We start from the raw sequence: 20,836 nt of genomic DNA on the forward strand, positions 1-20,836 counted from the left end.
TTGGGCTACCAAAAACTGAAGAGTCCCTGCCCGAAGGGCTACCAGGGATTTTGAAATTTTGAGAGCCCTGAGATAGATTATTTTTTTAAATTACTTTTGTTTCAGCAACATTAAATTTAAAAACTGTACTTTTGAGTTAAAATATATATTTATAATTTTAATAAATGACAAATTAAAAAGGCATGAACATTTTTTTTGTATCGAAAAAATATCGAACCGTGACACCAAAGTATCGAACCGAACCGTGAATTTTGTGTATCGTTGCACCCGTCTGGTTTTATTACTATGTGCATATTAGTATTGTACAGCACTTTGGTCTACCAGGTGTGTTTTTAAAGTGCTATATAAATAAATAAATGATGATGATGATGAACATTTAACAAATTTGATCACGTGGACATTAGTATTAAACCTGTGTTAAATTCTGAAAGCGTCTCTGCAGAAGCAAAAGGCAGATAATCTGTGTTTTTACCCCTCAGCTGTAAAAGGTTGACGGGCATCTAACTTTGGGAATGCGATAACTTGAGAACGAAGCAACGTAGGATTTTCAAATTGATGCCATAGGTGTATCTACAACGAGGCTGGGGGGCACCATTGGTCGTATTTTAAAATCTCAAGAAAGAAAACCTGGTGTCTTTCTCTGCCTGCAGTTCCTGAAGCAGATGTATGTTCTGGTTCTGGGTCTGGACGTGCTGGGAAATCCATTTGGACTGATCCGAGGTCTGTCTGAGGGGGTGGAGGCCTTCTTCTACGAGCCCTTCCAGGTAACTCATCCTGAACTACACGACGACGTAATCGACTTTTTTCTGATAGTTACCAGGAAAGATTCTGATGTCAGTCTTATTTTTGGATCATGAGCTGAGAAACTGACAGGCAGGAGAATCCAGATGAAATAAAAGTGGTTTGTGTTTGTCAGGGAGCCGTTCAGGGTCCGGAGGAGTTTGCTGAAGGTTTTGTGATCGGTGTCCGCAGCCTGTTGGGCCACACAGTCGGTAAGAAAGCCAGAGGCATGATGGATGCGCAGTGACTGATTTAATGCCAACCAGGACAGATGATGACCACTGCGATCAGTATTATTAGCGAGCTGATTCCTCGTGCAGGTGGCGCCGCAGGCATGGTTTCCAAGATCACGGGATCGGTTGGTAAAGGTCTGGCAGCCATCACTATGGATAAAGAGTACCAACAGAAGCGACGTGAGGAGATGAACCGACCACCCAAAGACTTTGGAGAAAGTCTGGCTAAAGGAGGAAAAGGACTGCTGAAGGTACAGAGTGACAGAGTTCAGAGGTTTGTGTGTCCTGATGTGAGCCCGATGCAGTTCAGTAACAGTTCTTGTTTCTGCAGGGAGTCGTGGGCGGAGTAACCGGCATCGTCACCAAACCTGTGGAGGGTACGTGCTCCTCTGCCGTGAAACCCACACTGCTGCTGCAAACACTCAGTTTGGGGGTGAAGGGAAAAAGAAGAGAGCAGAGAGACTTTGCTTGATGGAGACAGACAAAATGTTACCATGAATGTTGAACCCAGCTTTATCCAGTGTGCCCATATGTCTTCTGTAAATATATGCAAATTGGTGCAAATCTACAGCAGATACGAACTTTGAGCTTTCGCATAGTGACGTTTACTAGTTACATTTTGACCATATTCACCTGTAGAGTCTCCATCTGAAGGAAAACAGAAACATGTTCTTTGCAGCAGAGTGCAGTACACTACTGTGAGTGATGATGAAATTCAACACCCAGACTAACCTGAATTAGATTAGATCCCCTTTCTGTCAGAGAAATGCAAGAAAACCCAAAACTGCAAATGTAGACTCTGGAGCTGCAGAGGATCAGAGCAGTTACTCTGTCTTTCTCTGTAGGAGCGAAGAAGGAGGGAGCAGCGGGTTTCTTTAAGGGGATCGGTAAAGGTCTGGTGGGGGTGGTGGCTCGGCCGACAGGCGGCATCGTGGACATGGCCAGCAGCACCTTCCAGGGCATCCAGAGGTATTTGCTTCAAGCTTTCGTCCGTGTCCAGTTTTTATTTTCACTCTTCAGTCTGTCAGTGACTCTGTTTATTCGTACTTTGTCTCCAGTATTTTGCAGACTGAAGAACTTCCTGTGTTTTCTGTGTGCTTCTTAATGTGTTGTTTGTCTGCTCACTAATTTCTGCTTTTGTTTTCTGTCTCGTGTCGTTGTTGCCGGGAGTTTTGTTCATTGGTTTCTTGCTGTTTTGGTGTGTGAGTATTTCACATGAAGCATGTTAAAGCCGAACTCTTTAATCGCTGCCTGAGAGCTGAACTGTAGATCTGTTACAGAGGTTCAGGACTAGTTTTCCCCTTTTTAAATGTTTGGGTAGCATTCATTGTTGCACCAGATAAAACCTGATCAGACCTGATGAAGCAGTAGTGAGGGGGTCGAGCTTTAACCTGCGGCACTTTGACGTTTGCATGTTGACTGTTGCGGCAGATGGACGGTAAGTCGCTGCATCGTGTCAAGAGTTTAAACTGATTCATGCTCATCATGTCACCCACCATCAGTCTGCCTCTGCTGCCCCTTCCCCTTTCTTAAACCCACCAGCTCGTGGCAGCATTGTGATTCAGAAAGCCACACCCCCGAGGAGAGTCACAGGTCCTGCTTGTAAAGAGATCCGAAGTGCTTCATGCATTTACATCGTGAAAATTGAAAACATTTGTCTGCTTGGTCCTCGCAGTTTCCCTTCCGTTGTTTCCCACACGTAGACTTAACCTTAGCAGGTCACCCTGTGTCAACAACCAGCCAGTGTGGCGACTCTTTTTAGCATTTGTTCTGTCTTCGTCCCTCCACAGTCTATTTCACACCCTCATCCCTATTTTCAGGTCCCAGGTTTGAATCCACTGTCTGGGCTGTCTGCATGGGTCCTCCAGTCGTGCAGACATGCAGTTATTGGGCTTAGGGTGATTCTAAATTGCCGACCTCCCTGTGGGTTTGGCTGTCCAGCATTGCGGCAACACGATGATGGATTTAGAGTTAATCGACAGGATGAGAGGCAGCTGATCAGTTATTTATTTGTCACTCATAAAATATGTGTAGATACATTTATTGATTCATTAAGAGGCCGTGTGGACAAACCCATCTCTGCTAATCTATGCAAAGTTCAAAGTACTGCTAAATATTTTTAAATACTAGTTGATTATTTCCATCTACATAGTACATTCTGAACATGTTAGGCGATGGTTCAGATTTAAAATATACGTGGCAGTAATTATAGATACTAGGAAGCAGGTGACAAATAATAATATCAAGTGTCTCATGAAGGTTCTGGGCCAGCGCTCTACCGGAGGGATGCAAATCATTCTTACTAAAAACATTCCCCTATTTGGATATCAACATCTGTCTTCTATATGCTCTTCTATCAGGACAGAGATATTTGGGATAAAGGTAGAACAACTCTGTGTACATCAGCAGTGACCTTTGCGTTTTGTCTTTAACTAGTCTTTTGTCCACACATTTAAGTAGAAAGAAATACTTTGAAATGCCCAAAACATTTCCCAGGAACCTTATCAACCTTCATCCTCCTCCCCCTCCTCCGTATGGAGGACACATCTGTCCTGTGACACGTCAGTCGGTTCATGATAACCTGTTGAATGTTACCGTTTCACGCTGTCACTGTAGAGGTCACCAAAGGTGAGATATCGCACCTGACGGAAGCTTCTCGCAGCATCGTGCGCATTAGAAATGAACCTGCTTCACTCTGAATGCGCTTCAGGGTTGAACTGCAACCTCGTTTCCAAAAAGGTTAGGACAAATATGAAGTTAAAGGAAAACATTTAAAATCTTTATTTGACTGAAAATGGATCAAAAAGACAACACTGAGTGTAATCAGTGGTACAAAATGACAGATAGATGCAGTAGTTTCTACAATTTAGAGAAAAAGTACTTCTTAAAGAATGAATTTAACAACATTAGAAGATCCACAGAATCCATAATTCTCTGTTCATAAACAGCCACTGGAAATATACACACAGGAGGCTCTGCTGAATAAGTGAAATAGAAAATTGTTTGGCTTCCAAAAGCACAGCAAGTGTTGGTAGAAGAATGAGTGACTCTTTACCGCCTCAAAGTCTGTGGCAGGTTTCAAATTGACCTGGTGTGCATCAGACGAGGGTGAGGTCTCTGCCCGTGCAGCAGCTCTTGGAACAATCTGGAAACAAGCCCTAGCTTTATTAATAGTGACATAATTCGTCACTACGGGGACAGAGTTAACATTAAACGCGTCCATTTAGCTTTCAAGAACTGAGAAAAATGTTTGTTTCAATATTTGATCTCTTACCTTTAAGATATTTTCAGTTAAATACAGACTTTAAATGGTTTGCAGATGACTGTTCTGTTTTGCTGTACATTTTGCACAGTGCACCAACATTTTTGGAAACGGGGTTGTAGCAGATCCAACTCTCAGGGCTCATTTTGTAGAAACGACTAGTCAGCATGCCGACTGATGATGCTTCAACTTCACTTCCACCATATGAAGTTATTAAGCTTCAGCAGGAAGGCACAGAAATGAGTCTGTTTCAGTTTCTGTAGCACTAGAATAATTTTTCAAGTGCGTCTCTGTTTTCCCGCGTGTGTTGTGATTTCAGGGCGGCCGAGGCGACAGAGGAAGTGACCAAGCTACGGCCGGTGCGTCTGATCAGGGAGGATGGGATCATCAGGCCGTATGACCTGACCGAGTCGCAGGGATTTGACCTTTTCCAGGTTCGATCGCTTTGACCGTTTTGCTCCATAACGACCCGATGTTGCTTGCTGAGAGGAAGTAGGTGTGGTCTTCTGCTGTTAAAAACAAAAACAGTTCTGCCCCAAAACCAATCAGCAGATAAAAATCCAAAACAGCAGCAGCTCTGAACACACACTCCGGATATTTATGAATTAAAAACAAGCTGAGCCAAAACACACATTCACTGTGAACACAGTCTACACCCAGCAATCAGGCAGACATCAGAAAGCAGGAGAAACGAGATATGAGGAATCAGATCTCAGCTGCTGGAAAACACACCAGAAAAACTTTATTCTGGAGCTGCTAATATATTGTGTGTCTGTGCTTCTAACCCCTTTTTTTTCTTTCTTTTTTGTTTTTCTTCTTGTGTTGGTGCCACATGCAGCCTGAGGAGGAATAATCGTGTTCGTTTGGGCGGATCAACTTATCAATCAAGTGCTTTGAAAGACTATAATCCTGTCTATGACTAATAAAATGTTTATGGTTCAATTCCTCATCCTATAATATTCTATAATAGTCTATATTATTGTTATATCCACATTGATTCTGGATATTGAGATGATTCAGGTTTCTATGCATGCCAAAACTAATCTCTCTTCTCATACCTCAAACATTTCTACACTCAGCTCTCAGTTTATTACTTTTTCTACACAAAACATTTCTGCTTTTAGTTTTTTATTTCTGTTTATAAACAATAGTTTTTAAATGACCCTTTTTGTTTATAGCCATTTATTACATATTGTTTATTCAGACAAGACTAGCAGGTGGTGAAATTATTTTGCTATAAAGCTGAGATACATGTCCGTGTAGAGCTTACCGATATTTTTGTATCGTTCTGTAGCGTCAGCTTTAAATTCATTCTGAACTTGTATATGAACACTTGCTGTTTAATATTTGTGTCTTTGTGATGATGTACTCTTTGTACGACTCAGTCTGCATGACCTCTGTTGTGTCTGCACTAACGTCACCTCTGAGTGTTTGTCAGCTGAGAGCGTGTCGCTGTCTGTAAGATTTGTGTTTAATAAAAATTCTTACTCACACCTTTCTTTTTCCAAATGCAGGGCTTGGTGGGAGGGGGCGGGGCTGTCGCCTTTACTGTCAGCATGTGGTTAGAAGAGTAACGACTCACTAACACGTGCTTTCACAGAATCACGCTATCACACACTCTGGTTCCGATCCTTCTTTTGAAGTAGGTCAGATTTCTCTCAGAGGGCGTGTTTGGTTTGCGTATACGTCTTTTAGTGTGCTTGGCAACATGTTAGCATCCTCGGCCATATAGAAGTGTGTGTATAGCTCCTCTGATACGTCCACAGTTTCCTCTCTCTTCTTCTGGTGGTGGGTTTGCTTCACTGGTTAATTAGTTATGGTTTATTCCACAAAACGGGATCACTTTTCACGCTTATTAACATTTCTGCTGTTAATCGAAGCATTCGGTGTCATGCTTTTAGAATTTCCTCCATCTGGCATCTGCACAAAAAGTTTGGGGTTCTCCAAGGAGAACGGTGTTTTTAAAGGATTATTACAAATAGTCGTATAGTTGGACTGCAAGTGTTTCAGAAAGATGCTCTACTTCTCACCTCATATAAGTCTGAATAAATACTTTCCTGTGAGATTAAGGTCTCGTTTGTTGGTTTCAGGATGTCCTTAATGCAAGATTATGTTCCTTTTATGAAAAAGCAGGATATATTTTAGGACAGGTCTATCTTTGATTTGGTTAATCTTTTTTTTTTTTTTTTCTGAGACAGATCCTTCCCTTCGCTATGAAGTCCTGTCGCAAATAAAAATAGATGCCAGCAACAAAAATGCCAAACCTGAACCTTCAGAATCTCCAAAACAATCAAACATGTCAGCTTGCTTCCTCCTTTTATATATAGCCGATTCTTTCATACTGTTAAATGTCCTTGTTTCAACTAGAAGTCATCCAGCAACGAGCTACACCGCATGGTAAAATCCACCTCTTGGTGCATCAGTGTGGACCCTGTATGGTTTTACTGAACGACGGGGTCACCTTATGTTCATGTATAATGTTCAGTTTCAAACCGCAGGTGGTCGGTAAATAAAACCTGGGAGTCTTTGTGTTTCCAGCGATCAGAGATCAAACAGCTGGAGGGTGAAGTGTTCAGAGATCACTGTCTGTATCCTGGACACAGAAAGACCAACATCATCGTCACCAACAGGTAAAACCTGTTATTTTATTGTGTTTTTTCGTTGCTGATTGTCAGCATGTGTCGTTGCTTACGGTGTCGTTGTTGTTTTTGTGCAGGAGGGTTTTGTGTGTTAAGGAGATAGAATTTGTGGGTCATTTCAACAAAGAGTGGGAATGTTTGTATGAGAACATCTGTCGACCGCCGGCTGTGGTGGGAAGTGAGCTGAAGATTTACAGCAAGGTACCAAAATAAACCTCTGAATAAAACTCGAATTCATCGGCCACATTTGTCTGCTGTTTAATCAGGAAGGTAACAATTAAGATTAGGTGTGAGGTCACATCCTGTAACCATGTTACATTTCAATGTCTTGTGTCTCAGGAGCAGCAGAAGCTGTCGTTTTCAAAGAGAGATGGTCAAGAGTTTGTGAGGAGCGTTCAGCTCAACGACCCTAACACTGCTCAGGTACTGTGTGTGTGTGTGTGTGTGTGTGTGGGTCTGTGAGGCTGCAGCACATTCTGACTTCAATATGGACCAAAGCTGATAGCAGCTTCCTGCTCAACTTCGTTTACAGTAGCATGTGGAGGACTACAAAGCAAGAGTAATGGCAAAGTGTGCTGTGTCAAGTTTAAAGTCAGTGTAACCATGGTAACTCATGCTGAATACATGACCTGGTTGGGACGAGGTTATATTCAGAGTCCACTTTCTGTTGTTCTTTTGTCGTAGCTGTTTTAAGTGCATTACAGACTGTTTGCTGGAGGAAAATGTTTCACATTGGTTCCCTGCAGAGCTGTAAAACCAGCAGATTTATCTGCGACAGCACATTGTTAGTGAAATTTTCATGTATCCATTTGAAGATTCTTTTTTTTTTTTTACATTTAATTCTAATGTGCTGTTAAGTCTCTTTCACACTGTTTAACATGCAGCTCTTAGAACACAACACACACACATACCTGCTAAATCAGTCAATTTAGTCTCACTCTGATCTGCAGACAAACTAAAGTGATTTCCTCATCTCCTGTATCAGGCTGTGGGACAGCAAGCTTTAATATTTAAATGTATCTGGTTTAAAGTTTCAGAGCTCTCCTGTGCAGTCATAATTTTGGAGAGCGCACGCAGCCGTAACATTATTAACTTGAACTGAAAGCAGGCTAAGGAAAGCCTGAACACTGTTCATTGTAAACCTCTTGGGTCGATTATTTATCGAAGCTGCATCAAGCTACACAGTAGGTGAGAGCTAGAAGTCCGGCACAAGAGCAGCATTAGCATTCATGTCAATTTTCAAAATAAAAGACCAGGTCCAGATTAAACGCTCCACTTTTGAACAGCTTCTGGTGGGATTTCAAATTGTAAGGAGGACGGAACCAAATTCCATCAGAGACGCACAGAAAGCAGGAGACAGGAGGAGGTTTTAACTATTTATTGACGAACTCGCACTTAATGGAGTAAATAAGGACAGTTATGGTGTTTACCTAAGGCAGGTGTGACGTGTGCAGCACATAACAGTATTAATGAGCTCAGTTTGGCCCCAATAACAGCGTGAAACAAACAGTAATAATCACCAAAACAAAGACTGTTTATGTCTGCGTGAGCAAACCTGAGGCATTGCAAATTACACTGCTTCCTCTTTACGTGCTACAAACTAACCACGCTCGCCTCTGTGTTGCACATTAACCCTGCTTTCGTCTGTGTGCTACATAATAATCCTAACTCACTTCTGCATTTTGCAAAAAGTTCTGCTTACTTTGTCATGCTACAAAGTTACCACAAACCTCTCGACAACTAACCCCACTCACTGTGGGGGGTTGCTAACGTACAGGCCCTGTCCAAAAAATTTGAATATCATGGAAAAGTTTATTTATTTCCATAATTTCATTCAAAACTTTAAACTTTCATAGATTATAGATTCAGGGCCCACGACTTAAACGATTTCAAGTACTTAGTTGTTCATTTGTACATAATAAACCCACGAAAACAGGATTTCAAAAAATTAGAATACTGTGAAGACATCACCATTTACTTCTCAGTTTTTGCAGGAAAAAAAGAAAAAATTAGGATCAAATCAGTCAAAATGTGGTATTTTCAAAATGATATGTTAATCTTCAATACTTGGTTGGGAATCCCGTCGCCGGAATCACTGCTTCGATGCGCCGTGGCCTTGATGCAATCGGCCTGTGGTGTTGCCTGGCAGTTATGGAAGCCCAGGTGTTCTTGATGCTTGCTGACGGCTCTTCTTTGTTTTGTTCTGGTGGACCTCATTTTCCTCTTGATACCCCACAGATTCTCAATGGGGTTTAGGTCCGGCGAGTAGGCTGGCCAGTCAAGCACTGTGATGGCATGGCAATCAAACCAGGTTTTGGTGCTTCTGGTGGTATGTGCAGGGGCCAGGTCCTGCTGGAAGATGAAATCTGCATCTCCATACAGATCCTCAGCAGAAGGAATCATGAAGCCCTCTAAAACATTCTGGTACACTGTTGTGGTGACCTTGGATTTAAGAAAGCAGAGTTTACCAATACCTGCACCGGACATTGCACCCCAAAACATGACTGACTGTGGATATTTCACACTGGATCTCAAGCAGCATGGGTTCTGTTTCTCACCCGTCTTCCTCCAAACCCTTGGACCTTGATTCCTGAATGAAAGGCACAATTTACTTTCATCAGAAAAGAGGACCTTTGACCACTGGCCACCAGTCCAGTCCATCTTCTCCTTGGCCCAGTTGAGTCGCTTCTGACGTTGGCTCAGGTGCAGAAGTGGTTTTGAAGCTTTGACTCCTGCCTCATTCCACCCTTTCTGGATCTCTGACAGATTCTTGAATCTTCTGTCTGATAATCTGCTGAAAGCCCCCGTCATCTCTTCTGCTGGTGCATCTTCTACTGCCACATTTTGCCCTTCCTCTGGACTTTCCATTGATATGCTTGGACACAGCACTGTGAACAGCCAGCCTCCTTAGCTATGAACCTTTGTGGCTTACCCATCCTATGGAGGGTTCCAATGATGCTCTTCTGGCCTGTTGTCAAGTCTGAAGTCGTCCCCATATTGAACCTAACTGAGGCAATTGGGTCAAAGTGAAACAATTTAATGACACTTGGGAAAACCTGTGCAGGTGCTTTGAGTTTAGTAGATGAGTTCGTGGGTTTATTATGTACAAATAAACAACAGTACTTCAAATTATTTAAGTTGTGGGCCCTGAATCTATAATCTATGAAAGTCATGAAAGGAATTATGGAAATAAATAAACTTTTCCATGATATTCAAATTTTTTGGAAAGGGCCTGTATACTCACATTATTTGTTGAGTTGTTTTTTTGTTAATCTGAGGTGAATTTAGTGCATTTAAATAAAAATCACAGAATGGATGCCTCAGTATGGGTGAAGCGTCTGTATGGGTGGAAACCTGGGTATGAATGAAAGCCTCGGTGTGGATGTGTGTTGTTTCGTGATGTAACCCTCCCCAACCTGGTTCCTCTTGTTCCCTGCAGAAGCTGCACACCGCCATATTTGATGCTCAGATGGCACAGCGGCAGCATCGCATGGCAAGACAGAAGTCACAGCGCTTCCTGAAACTGGGCAACAAGCAGTGAGGTCACTTCCTGTCTGCAGCTGATTCACAGTAAATATTTGGAAAGCTTGCAGGAAGGTTTCTGTTGCTTTAAGAAATGTAAACGGATTTATGCCGGCACATACATGTGTTCAGTTAAAATGTCCAGTCAGACATTTAGGTTTTTTTCATCATGCTAACATGCTAACAGTGGGAAGCTCTTACTTATCAAATGAAAGAATTATGGGATTGTAGTTTTCTTTTTTGTTGCTTGACACAAAAAAGCTGGACACAGCTGCTGTGATGTCACACGTTGGTTTCTGTAGTTCCGGTTTGAAGCTCAGCTTTGTGTTTCTGAAGAGTAAGAAAGTTGACCTGTGAAACTATTGAATGAGAACAGTGAAGGAAGAAATGAAGTCACAATATTATGAGAAATATTTAATTCCATCCAAATATCTATATCTATATATGCTGGTTGGTTATTTTGTTTTATTACCTTAATTTGTATTTAATTGTTTTTAGTTTAAGTTGTGTTTTGTTTGGGGGGAGGTGTCATTGGCTAGCTGCAACACTTCACGCCCATGATGAATCCATAAAAACACATTGCACTAAAAGACTATTTGATCTAATTGCTAATATGAATGCTGTTGTTCATGTCCAGTTAAATAAACACAAAGATCTCATCAGTTTATCATGAAATAATCCCACTGTTTTAAACATACAGTCAATGTTAACTATTCCAGTTTGACCTGCAGATCTTTGTCTGTTTAAACAGCGCAATGAAACGTGTTTTTTCCTCAAAGACCAGATGAATGTGTTTACATCGTTTCAGACCTGCTGAGTGAAACGAGGAAATCGTTTCACTTTATTTTTATTGGTTTTTTTTGCTGTAACCAAAAGTCTGTATTTGTCTCTGTGCTGATGTTGGGCAGAAGGAGCTCTTTTCTATTGGAAAGGAAAACAAAATACACTGACCTGTAACCTGAACAATTTTCTATAAAGATGACATTGAACTACTTCTGGTGGATATTGTTGTTTTTTGGGGGGATTTTTATGAGTGAGAAATCAGCGATATCACAGCAGCTTCTGGGATGTAATGACAGCCCTCAACTTTTATTTGACATCAGATTAAAGTTCACTATATACTTTAAGTTCACTATTGTCAGAGTAAAAGACTGACCTCCTTCTATTGCTTCACAAGAGTTCAGATCTAACTTATCAACTCAATAAATAACACTGAAAAAATATGATAATTACATTCTTCATTATTTAACCTGGTGTTCTTATTAACAGTCGTAACAATGGGGCAAGAGGTAAAAGGATACTAAAAGTTAAAATAACACCAGCACCAATCCAAAATCATCTGGACACACCTGCAGATTACATGCTGCCCCCTGGTGGTGAAAGCTTTGGTTAAAATTACAAGGAGGTCATAAAAGAGAAGTACTATTTTCATTATCAAAATATTTCATCAAATCTGAGAGAATGAGTCCTAACTTGGTGCATCACAGACTGAGATTCAAATATTAGTCTGTGACCTGTAAAGAATTACAAACAAAAGCAAGATTTAATCCTAAAGCAAAAACTAATCTGCACTCAGCTTCCCAATGAGATTAGCGGTCCGTCAATTTTCTTTTGCCAATCCAGGGTTCAGGGTCGTCATGAAGCAGGCATGGAGGAGTGCATGGCTCAAGGAGGACCACCGGAGGGGCATCCGTGCCACCCTCCTGGGAAGAGCTGAGGAGAGCCCCAGACGAGGGGTCACCCAGCAGCCACGGAGCAGAAGCCAGAGGGGGAATGCCTCCCCTGCACCCTGGTGACACACCCGCACCCCAAGGCCCTACTTGTGTGGGTGGGTGTGTTGGAGCGGGAAGAGGGAGGCAGCCGGGGATGGGGAGGAAAAGAAGGAGATGCCCCTCCCTGGGGCCAGCTCTCCCGCTGACCCCAGTAGGCACCCCCGTCCTTCGGCACCCACCAAGGCAAGGAAGCCCAGGCCCATCCAGACCGGGGCCTACAGCAGCAGGACCACCCAGCCTGACAGGACCTGGGGGAGCCCACCCGACGCCACTGCTGCACACAGCCACGAGGAGAACACTCTCTAAGAGCAACCAGAGCCACTAACCAGGTTATGACCGCAACCCCTGGGTTAAGCCCTCCAGGGATAACGTCCCTAGGGATTCTCCAGACGCCCTAAGCGTCAAGGTTGATGTGGGACACCTCCACAACAACCACAATGGCGAAGGCGGGACCAAACCACGACCCCCCACCCCCGCTAAGTGATGTAGCCGATCAAAGGAGCCCAGAGGGATTGATGTAATGTGGTGGCAGAGGCTGTCTTGAGACTAATGTGATCTATTATTAGGTTTCTATATTGGCTAGAATTAAGATTTTTATTTTTCCAGTTGATGAGGACCGTTTTCTTGGCGATGCATAGGGCAGTAAAAACCATGTGGACTGTATTCGTTTCTGTAGTGACATCATCCAATTTGCCCAACAAGCACACTAAAGGGGAGGTTGGAATTTTACATTTCAGACACTTTGATAAGTCTTTACTAGGGGTGCAACGATACTTGTATCGATATTGAACCGTTCAATACAGTGCTTTCGGTTCGGTACACATATGTATCGAACAATACAAAGTTTTTAATTTATTATATCAACTTTTCTTCTGATGAGGCTGTCTGTGTTGAGCGCTCAGTGGATCTGCGCTCGTCAGTGCAGCCTAGGCGGAGTAGTCAAACGCAGATTCACCGAGCACAGGACAAGGGAGCGAGACAGTTAGCTCGTTAACGTGTTGTCCCGGGGTAGCTCGTTAACGTAGATTTGCCGTGTGGTGGCATTAACGTCATTTCAGATTAACGCTGACAGCACTAGTGGGAACACAACGAATATGACTGCACATTTAGACAGCATCCTAGTGCAAAGACAAGTGGAAGCAGACAAAAACAACAAGCACGCATGCTACAAACTTTACCCGAGTCATTTAGACAGCCGTTAGCACAGGATTCTCCTTATGGGGACCTGATATGTTTAATATGCTGCTGAGAATATAGCCCAGAAGAAGCGTATAGAATAGCTTTTATTTTGGAAAGAGCCATTTCTCTGTAATAAACTCTCTTTTCCAAAGATGAGTGATTTCTCGAGCAGATGGATTTTTTTTTTTATTACTTTGTTGTTTCAGCAACATTAAATTTAAAAACTGTACTTTTGAGTTATAATATATATTTATAATTTTAATAAATGACAAATTAAAAAGGCATGAACAATTTTTTTTGTATCGAAAAAATATCGAACCGTGACACCAAAGTATTGAACCGAACCGTGAATTTTGTGTATCGTTGCACCCCTAGTCTTTACATATCTCGGCCAAAACTTCTGCACTGGTGGACAGAACCAAAGAGCGTGGATGTAATTGTCTGGTGTATTGCCTTGACAGTGTGAGCAGTTGTTGGAAGATGTAAAGCCCATCTGGAACATCCGATGACCTGTAGTACCTGTATCTCTATGTAGTATTTTATATTGTATTGTATTGTATTAATTGCAGACTGGGATTTCTAATCAATTTAAAGGTTTTTAAGCAAATCTGAGACCAGAAGTTTTGGTCTAAGCTGACTGACAAATCTGCTTCCCACTTTGCAATAGGAAGGGATATTGATTCATCTATTTTAGAAAGTGTTCTGTATATTTTAGACAATAATTTAGGGGATTCAAGAGTAAGACAATGTACCGCGCTTGGTGGTGTTTGCAATTCAACTTGACTGAGGTTAAACTGCTTTTTTACTATGGATTTAATTTGTTGATATTCTAAAAATCTTTTCTTGTTGATCCCATATTGTGTAACTAGTCTGTCAAATGAAATAAATTCTGTTCCTTCTAGTATATGTTCTAAGTATTTAATTCCTTTACCACTCCATTCTGGAAAATTAATCATATTATTGTTTTGTAATATGTCAGGGTTATTCCAGATAGGTGTACGTTTGCATGGGATTAATGAAGACTCCGTTATTTTTAGAAACTCCCACCATGCTGTCAGAGAAGAGCTGATGTTGATGCTTTTAAAGCATTCATGTCTTTTGATGTTTGAGCTGATAAATGGTAGGTCTGAGATCTCTAGATTATTGCATAGTGCCTGTTCAACATCTACCCTGGGCTCATCTAAGAAGGTATGTTTTAACCATCCTGAGATGTACTGAAGCCTGAGAAGTATTGGTGAAAATTAGGCAGATCTAATCCTCCTTTATCCTTGGTTCTTTGTAGCGTTTTTAAGCTGGGTTTATTTTTCCAAAGGAATTTAGAAATATATGAATTCAGAGATCTGAACCAATCTTGTGATGGTTTGTTCGGGATCATTAGAAATAAGTAATTTATTTTTGGTAAGACCATCATTTTTATAGTGGCGACCCTTCCCATGAGTGATATGGGTAAAGATTTCCATCTAGTCAGATCGCCTTCTACTTTCTTTAGAAGTGGGATGTGGTTTAATTTAGTTAGGTCTGAAAGCTTAGGAGAGACATTAATACCTAAATATTTAATATTTCCAGATTGTAGTGGGGCAGAAGAGGAATTATGGAGGGAGCAGTTAATTGGAAGAAATGTAAAAATTGACCAGTTAACTGAATAATCTGAAACTCTTGAAAACCAGTTTATTAGAGTAATTACCTCAGAAAGGTTGGTTTGTGAGTTTTGGAGAAAAAGTAACACATCATCCGCATAGAGACTGATTTTATGTTCTATGTTCTTACATTTTATGCCCTTAATTGTTGTAGCCTGTCTAAATGCTGCTGCTAGTGGTTCGATAAAAATTGCAAACAGTGAAGGGGAGAGTGGGCATCCCTGTCTGGTGCCCCTCAGGAGACAGAAACTGGAGGATGTCTGGTCATTTGTTCTGATACGAGCCGTTGGGGAATTGTATAATATTCTTAGCCAGTTTATGAAAGAGTTTCCAAAACCAAATTTGTGTAAAGTTGCGAATAAAAATTTCCAGTTAACTCTGTCAAATGCTTTTTCTGCATCTAGAGATAATATTATGGTTTCGATGTTTTTATTGTATGAGTAGTCTATTAAATTAAGTAATCTACGAGTGTTTGTTGAGGAGTGCCGACCTTTTATGAAACCAGTTCGGTCAGGATGAATTAAGAGGGGGGTTATTTTCTCCAGTCTCTTTGAGAGAGCTTTGCAGATTATTTTGAGGTCTGCATTTATAAGGGATATTGGACGATAGCTTGAGGGAAATAAAGGGTCTTTGTCTGGTTTTAGCAGGAGACTAATGTTGGCAGAATTCATATTTGGTGGTAGTCTGCCATTTTCCTCGATTTCCTGCAACATTCTGTGGAATACTGGTGCCAAAATTGTCCAGAATTCTTTGTAGAATTCTGCAGGGAAGCCGTCTGGACCTGGAGCCTTATTATTAGGCATACTTATCAGCACTTCCTGGAGTTCACCTGGCGTCAGTGGCGAATCCAGTGCCATTGATTGACTGTCTAGTAATTTTGGAAGAGTTACGTTGTCAAGAAACTGATGAATTTCATTTTAGATGGGTTTATTTTTGGTGAATATAAAGTTTCATAGAAATCCCTAAAAATGTTGTTTATTCTTCAAGGGTCATATAATGTGTTTCCAGACAAATCTTTAGCAGCACATATAGTTGTTTTTTCTTTCTTTATTTTTAACTGGTTAGCTAGAAATCGACCGGATTTGTTACTGTGTTCAAAATTCTGCAAGAGAAGTCTTTGTATAAGGAATTGTGGTTTTTTTATTAATAATTTCATATAATTCTAGTTTCGTTTTGCGTATTTTGTTCATTATTTCTTGATCTTGGCCGCACGCGTAGGCTTTTTCTAAGGATTTGATGGGTTTTTTCTAGTTCCTGAATATTTTTGTTTTCTTCTTTCTTTTTGTGTGAGGGGAAAGAAATTATTTTACCTCTCATCACAGCTTTCCCTGCTTCCCATAGAACAGAAGCTGATGTTCCGGGAGTGTCATCATAGTCTAAATATGAAGTCCACTCTCTTTTTGAAATATTTAATAAATTCCTCGTCTTTGAGCAGTGATGTATTAATTTGGGCAGTGATGTATTTAATACACCCAGGACCTTCGTACTGTAAAGCAACATTGATGCCCTGAGTTTGCACTGTGGACATTAAAGAAAAAGTTGTCATATTTTCCTATACTGTGTGTGTGTGTGTGTGTGTGTGTGTGTGTGTGTGTGTGTGTGTGTGTGTGTGTGCGCGCACCCTTTCAAGAGATTAACCATCAGCAGGCTACAAGCATGAGATTAGTCCCATTGTAGCTGAACTTGGAAAAGCTTAACACACTGAGTTCAAACTGATGGATACAGAAAAAGACAAAACGCTGAGTAAATGAACAGAAGCTGCAGGTCTGCTTCGTGAAGCAGGATTTAGGGTTAGCGTGTCGAGGTTACTCCTGGATTTCCATGGTTACGTTAATTATTTTTCAGTTGAACAACAATTTAAATATGAAAAACCTTTTATTGGGTCAAAAAATCATTTGGTGAACTGAGATGATCTTTTAAAGCTTTTCTTTCAGACCAGCAGGAGGCAGCAGAGACTGATCTCTCTCTCTGACGACTGAACCTGGATCAGTTTCACTTTGAGCACTGAGGGAGGTCCAGTCGAGTTTACACCACAATAATGTTCCACTTTAAAGATTTATCTCCGGCTACGACACAGAGAGGAGAAAAAGAAACATTTTGACTGATGTGTGCAACAGCTGTTTACAGACACACACACACACAACCACACACACACTGCGTAAGGTTGTCGCTGCAGGTTGTTGTCATGGCAGTAGGCTAAAAAAATGGCTGAAGATGATTTCCAGATGCTGATGTTTCTGCTGACTCGTTTATATTTTTAAAACAGAGCTGTGAGCTGATTGGTCCATTTTTAAGCTGAAGTGTGAGTCATGGGTCTGCACCTTAAACTGACCCAGAGTCAGTTTACATCAAACTGAAAACCTGAAGACAGACAGCGTAGGAGGAGTTCCCGGTGCATCATGGGTAGGTTCCTCTCAGTAATCTGATCTGAGATCTGCTGCTGAGACAATGGAAACATCTGGAAATTATTCATCAGAGAGCAGAAACAGACCTGAGCTCAGCTGAAGGAGACTGAAGCAGACCACTGGGGCTCCACTGCGCTCCACTCTGAGTCAGATGTTTCTGCTTTCTCAGGGGGTTCATCAGAGATGATTACCCACTCTGGAACTGGAAGTCAAACTGGTTGTAAGCAGCCACATTTCACGTGTCTAAGTTCTGACTGAATCTGAGAAGAATCACAGGTTTTGCCTCTATGGGTGTTTTCATATGTAGTTCTCTTTTAAATGGGATCAATAATATTTGTCCTTATTTTTTGTCATATCTTTACTGTTGCATTGGTGGATGTTCATGTTAGACATGACTCAGACCACACTGCTCTAAATGCTCAGTTTCAGACAGTTTTTTTCTAGCCTTGGATGTGTGTGATGTCAAAAATGGAAGGGATCCTTCAGTAAGAGTATTCCCAAAGAGCTATTAGCCAAAATCTCACCATCATGTGTGCCATATCTTTAAAACATTTGAGAACATTGGACAGGTGGACGACAAACGAAGTGGCAGGCCTAAAAAAATGTCTGCAGCTAATAATAATGGATTGCATTTATATAGCGCTTTACAATTCCACTATTCATTCACTCTCACACTCCGGTGGAGGCAGCTATAGTTGTAGCCACAGCTGCCCTGGGGTAGACTGACAGAAGCGAGGCTGCCATATCGCGCCATCGGCCCCTCTGGCCAACACCAGTAGGCAGGAGGTGAAGTGTCTTGCCCAAGGACACAGCGACCGAGACTGTCCGAGCCGGGGCTCGAACCAGCAACCTTCCGGTTACAAGACGAACTGCCAACTCTTGAGCCACGATCGCCCCTGATGAACAATAACTAAAAGTTGTGTCTGTAAGAAAGCAAAGATCTGATACAGAAATGTCTCAGTGGAAAAGTGACTGTCAGGCATCCATTCTTAATGAAGAGAAACAGGAAAAGCCTGAGGTACACTTTGCCAAATGAAACATGCAGATGACAAAGAAAGAGATTTCCATATTGGATCGATCCTGCCCGGCTTAACAACAACTGCCTCTGGTTAATTAACCAAAGAAAATGAAAATAAACATAGTACTCCATGACGTGTGCTAATCAGGCTAATTTGGGATGGGTGTTTGAATGTTGAGAATGCCTACTGTTGTATAGTATGAAAGACTGGCGTAACAGTGAGGATGCAAAGAGCAGAGGTAGTGAAGGTAGATGAGTGTCAGAGCTGCACAGAGCAGGTCAGGTACGACAGTGAGTGTCTACAGCCAACTGTAATGGTTTAGGGCTGCATTACAACCTGTGATGTCTGGGACTTTTTCACAATGTATGGAATTATGAATGTAAGAAAGGACAGTCAGATTTGGATTCACCATAAAATACAGTCTGGAAAGAGTCTGACTGGCAATGGCTTCATTTTTTAGCATGACGATTAATTTTCATGAAGCCTTCATAAATGTACATCAGTGCAATCTCAGGATCATCAGGTGACATCCAATCCAATGTCCAATCCGAGGTGACAGGATAAAGCATTAAAATTGTTTGTGATGAGTGAAGTTCACAGAGTCACACTCAGCTATTTATTATTGATCATTTATTAGCGATGGACAAAAGCGCGCCTCTCCTCTCAGAATAACTCTGACCGACAAATGTGACTTCGGGACCTCGGTCGGCCAATATCTCCTCATTCATCCTGTCTCTATAGAAAAATGCTCTGATTTATGGTTTCTATGACAACAGTTTGACAACTTCCTGTTCCCACAACAGCTGAGAAAGGAAGTGAAGAGTCATTGCGTCTCTGCAGGTTATCATCGCGTGACGACTCTTGTGGTTTTATCGAGTTTGCTTTTTTTGTTTTACACAAAGAGTTTGCTGTGAGTGAAGGTCAGGTGGAACCCGTTTTTATCCAGCTGCTATAAATATGAACACGTGAAGGAGAAATGAGTTCATGGGGAACAGACCAAAAACAGCTGCTCAGAATACAGAGGAGTGGAGGGAAAAAACAGAGCCCGAAACCAAAAAACAACAGTTCAGGAGGTCGACCGGGCCTCAGGGCAAAACTCAGAGGCTGGCGGCAAAGACAGAGACGTTCTGGAGGCCGGCTACGTGGCCAGCGGCGCAGAAGGAGCAGTTCTGGAGGCCAGCCGACGGAGACGGTGGAGCTTTGGAGGCCTATGACGTGGCCAGATGAGCAGACAGACAACCGAGGGCGGCTTTGCAGGTGGCCGGTAACGGAGACAGGGGCCTGCTGGATTGGGTGGAGCAGGATCAGACAATGGAGCGGTGAACTCTGTGTTGGGTGCTGCACATGGCAGACAGCTGGCTCAGCCAGCAGTGGTGTAAGGAAGCCAAGAGACACTGGAGGCTGGGCCTGCTCTGCATAACCAGCTTTGGAAGACGGGACCGAGTTACACCATCAGAATCATTAAAGAGTCTTTTTTTCTGCTGGATCGGGGGGGGAGGCATCTGCCAACATAGGCTGGGGAGAGAGAAGGAAGACAGAATAAAAGGCATGCCGTGGAAAAGACCCAGAGATTAATAACTAGTATGATTCAATGCAGAGAGGTCTATTAACACATAGTGAGTGAAGAAGAAACACCCAGTGCATCATGGGAATCCCCCAGCAGCCTACACCTATTGCAGCATAACTAAGGGAGGATTCAGGGTCAGCTGGTCCAGCACTAACTATATGGAAAAGAAATAGTAAAAACTTATATGATTTTACTCATGAAAGTGGCCACTTTCTCATTACTTTAATATATTGTTTTAGTAAGTATCCAAAACATACAAGTTTCATTATATAATTCTTCAAGGGATTTTATATCTGTTTTCACTCTTGTATGCTTTTCATACAAGTTTCACACAAGACAGATACAAACTTTATAAGATTTATATATATCTTTTCCATATGGGCTAACTATATGCTTTAGCAAAGAGGAAAGTTTGAAGCCTGATCTTGAAAGTAGAGATAGTGTCTGTCTCCCGAATCCAAACTGGAAGCTGGTTCCACAGAAGAGGGGCCTGAAAACTGAAGGCTCTGCCTCCCATTCTACTTTCAAATACTCTAGGAACAACAAGTAGGCCTGCAGAGTGAGAGCGAAGTGCTCTAATAGGGTGATATGGTACTACAAGGTCATTAAGATAAGATGGGGCCTGATTATTTAAGACCTTGTATGTGAGGAGCAGGATTTTGAATTCTGGATTTAACAGGGAAACCACAGAGCATGATTGGTTGACATGACAACGACGAGAGGGAGACTGAGGAAATAAATACTATCAGGGACCAAGCAGCCAAAAACATACAAGCACAGGTGTCATCTTCTAAAAATGGGTTTTATTAAACCCCCGAAAA

General features: G+C 41.8%; 1 protein-coding gene across 1 annotated transcript in view; it reads left to right on the forward strand.

The window, feature by feature from the left end:
• The window catches only part of vps13c (vacuolar protein sorting 13 homolog C), a 52,789-nt gene extending 42,070 nt beyond the window's left edge, over positions 1-10,719 (forward strand). The window contains exons 75-84 of the mRNA XM_085358674.1: positions 651-764; positions 917-992; positions 1,101-1,264; positions 1,345-1,390; positions 1,859-1,982; positions 4,595-4,709; positions 6,814-6,905; positions 6,992-7,115; positions 7,254-7,337; positions 10,354-10,719. Coding sequence (XP_085214800.1) covers positions 651-764; positions 917-992; positions 1,101-1,264; positions 1,345-1,390; positions 1,859-1,982; positions 4,595-4,709; positions 6,814-6,905; positions 6,992-7,115; positions 7,254-7,337; positions 10,354-10,455 — 1,041 coding nt within the window. The 3' untranslated portion in view covers positions 10,456-10,719. The remainder of the gene's footprint in view (positions 1-650; positions 765-916; positions 993-1,100; positions 1,265-1,344; positions 1,391-1,858; positions 1,983-4,594; positions 4,710-6,813; positions 6,906-6,991; positions 7,116-7,253; positions 7,338-10,353) is intronic.
• Positions 10,720-20,836: the final 10,117 nt, after the last annotated feature.

The sequence above is a fragment of the Diplotaxodon limnothrissa genome, linkage group LG1 (assembly GCF_057381915.1).
Source record: "Diplotaxodon limnothrissa isolate DT_005_m linkage group LG1, D_limnothrissa_male_GT1.1, whole genome shotgun sequence".
Classification (NCBI taxonomy): Eukaryota; Metazoa; Chordata; class Actinopteri; order Cichliformes; family Cichlidae; genus Diplotaxodon; species Diplotaxodon limnothrissa.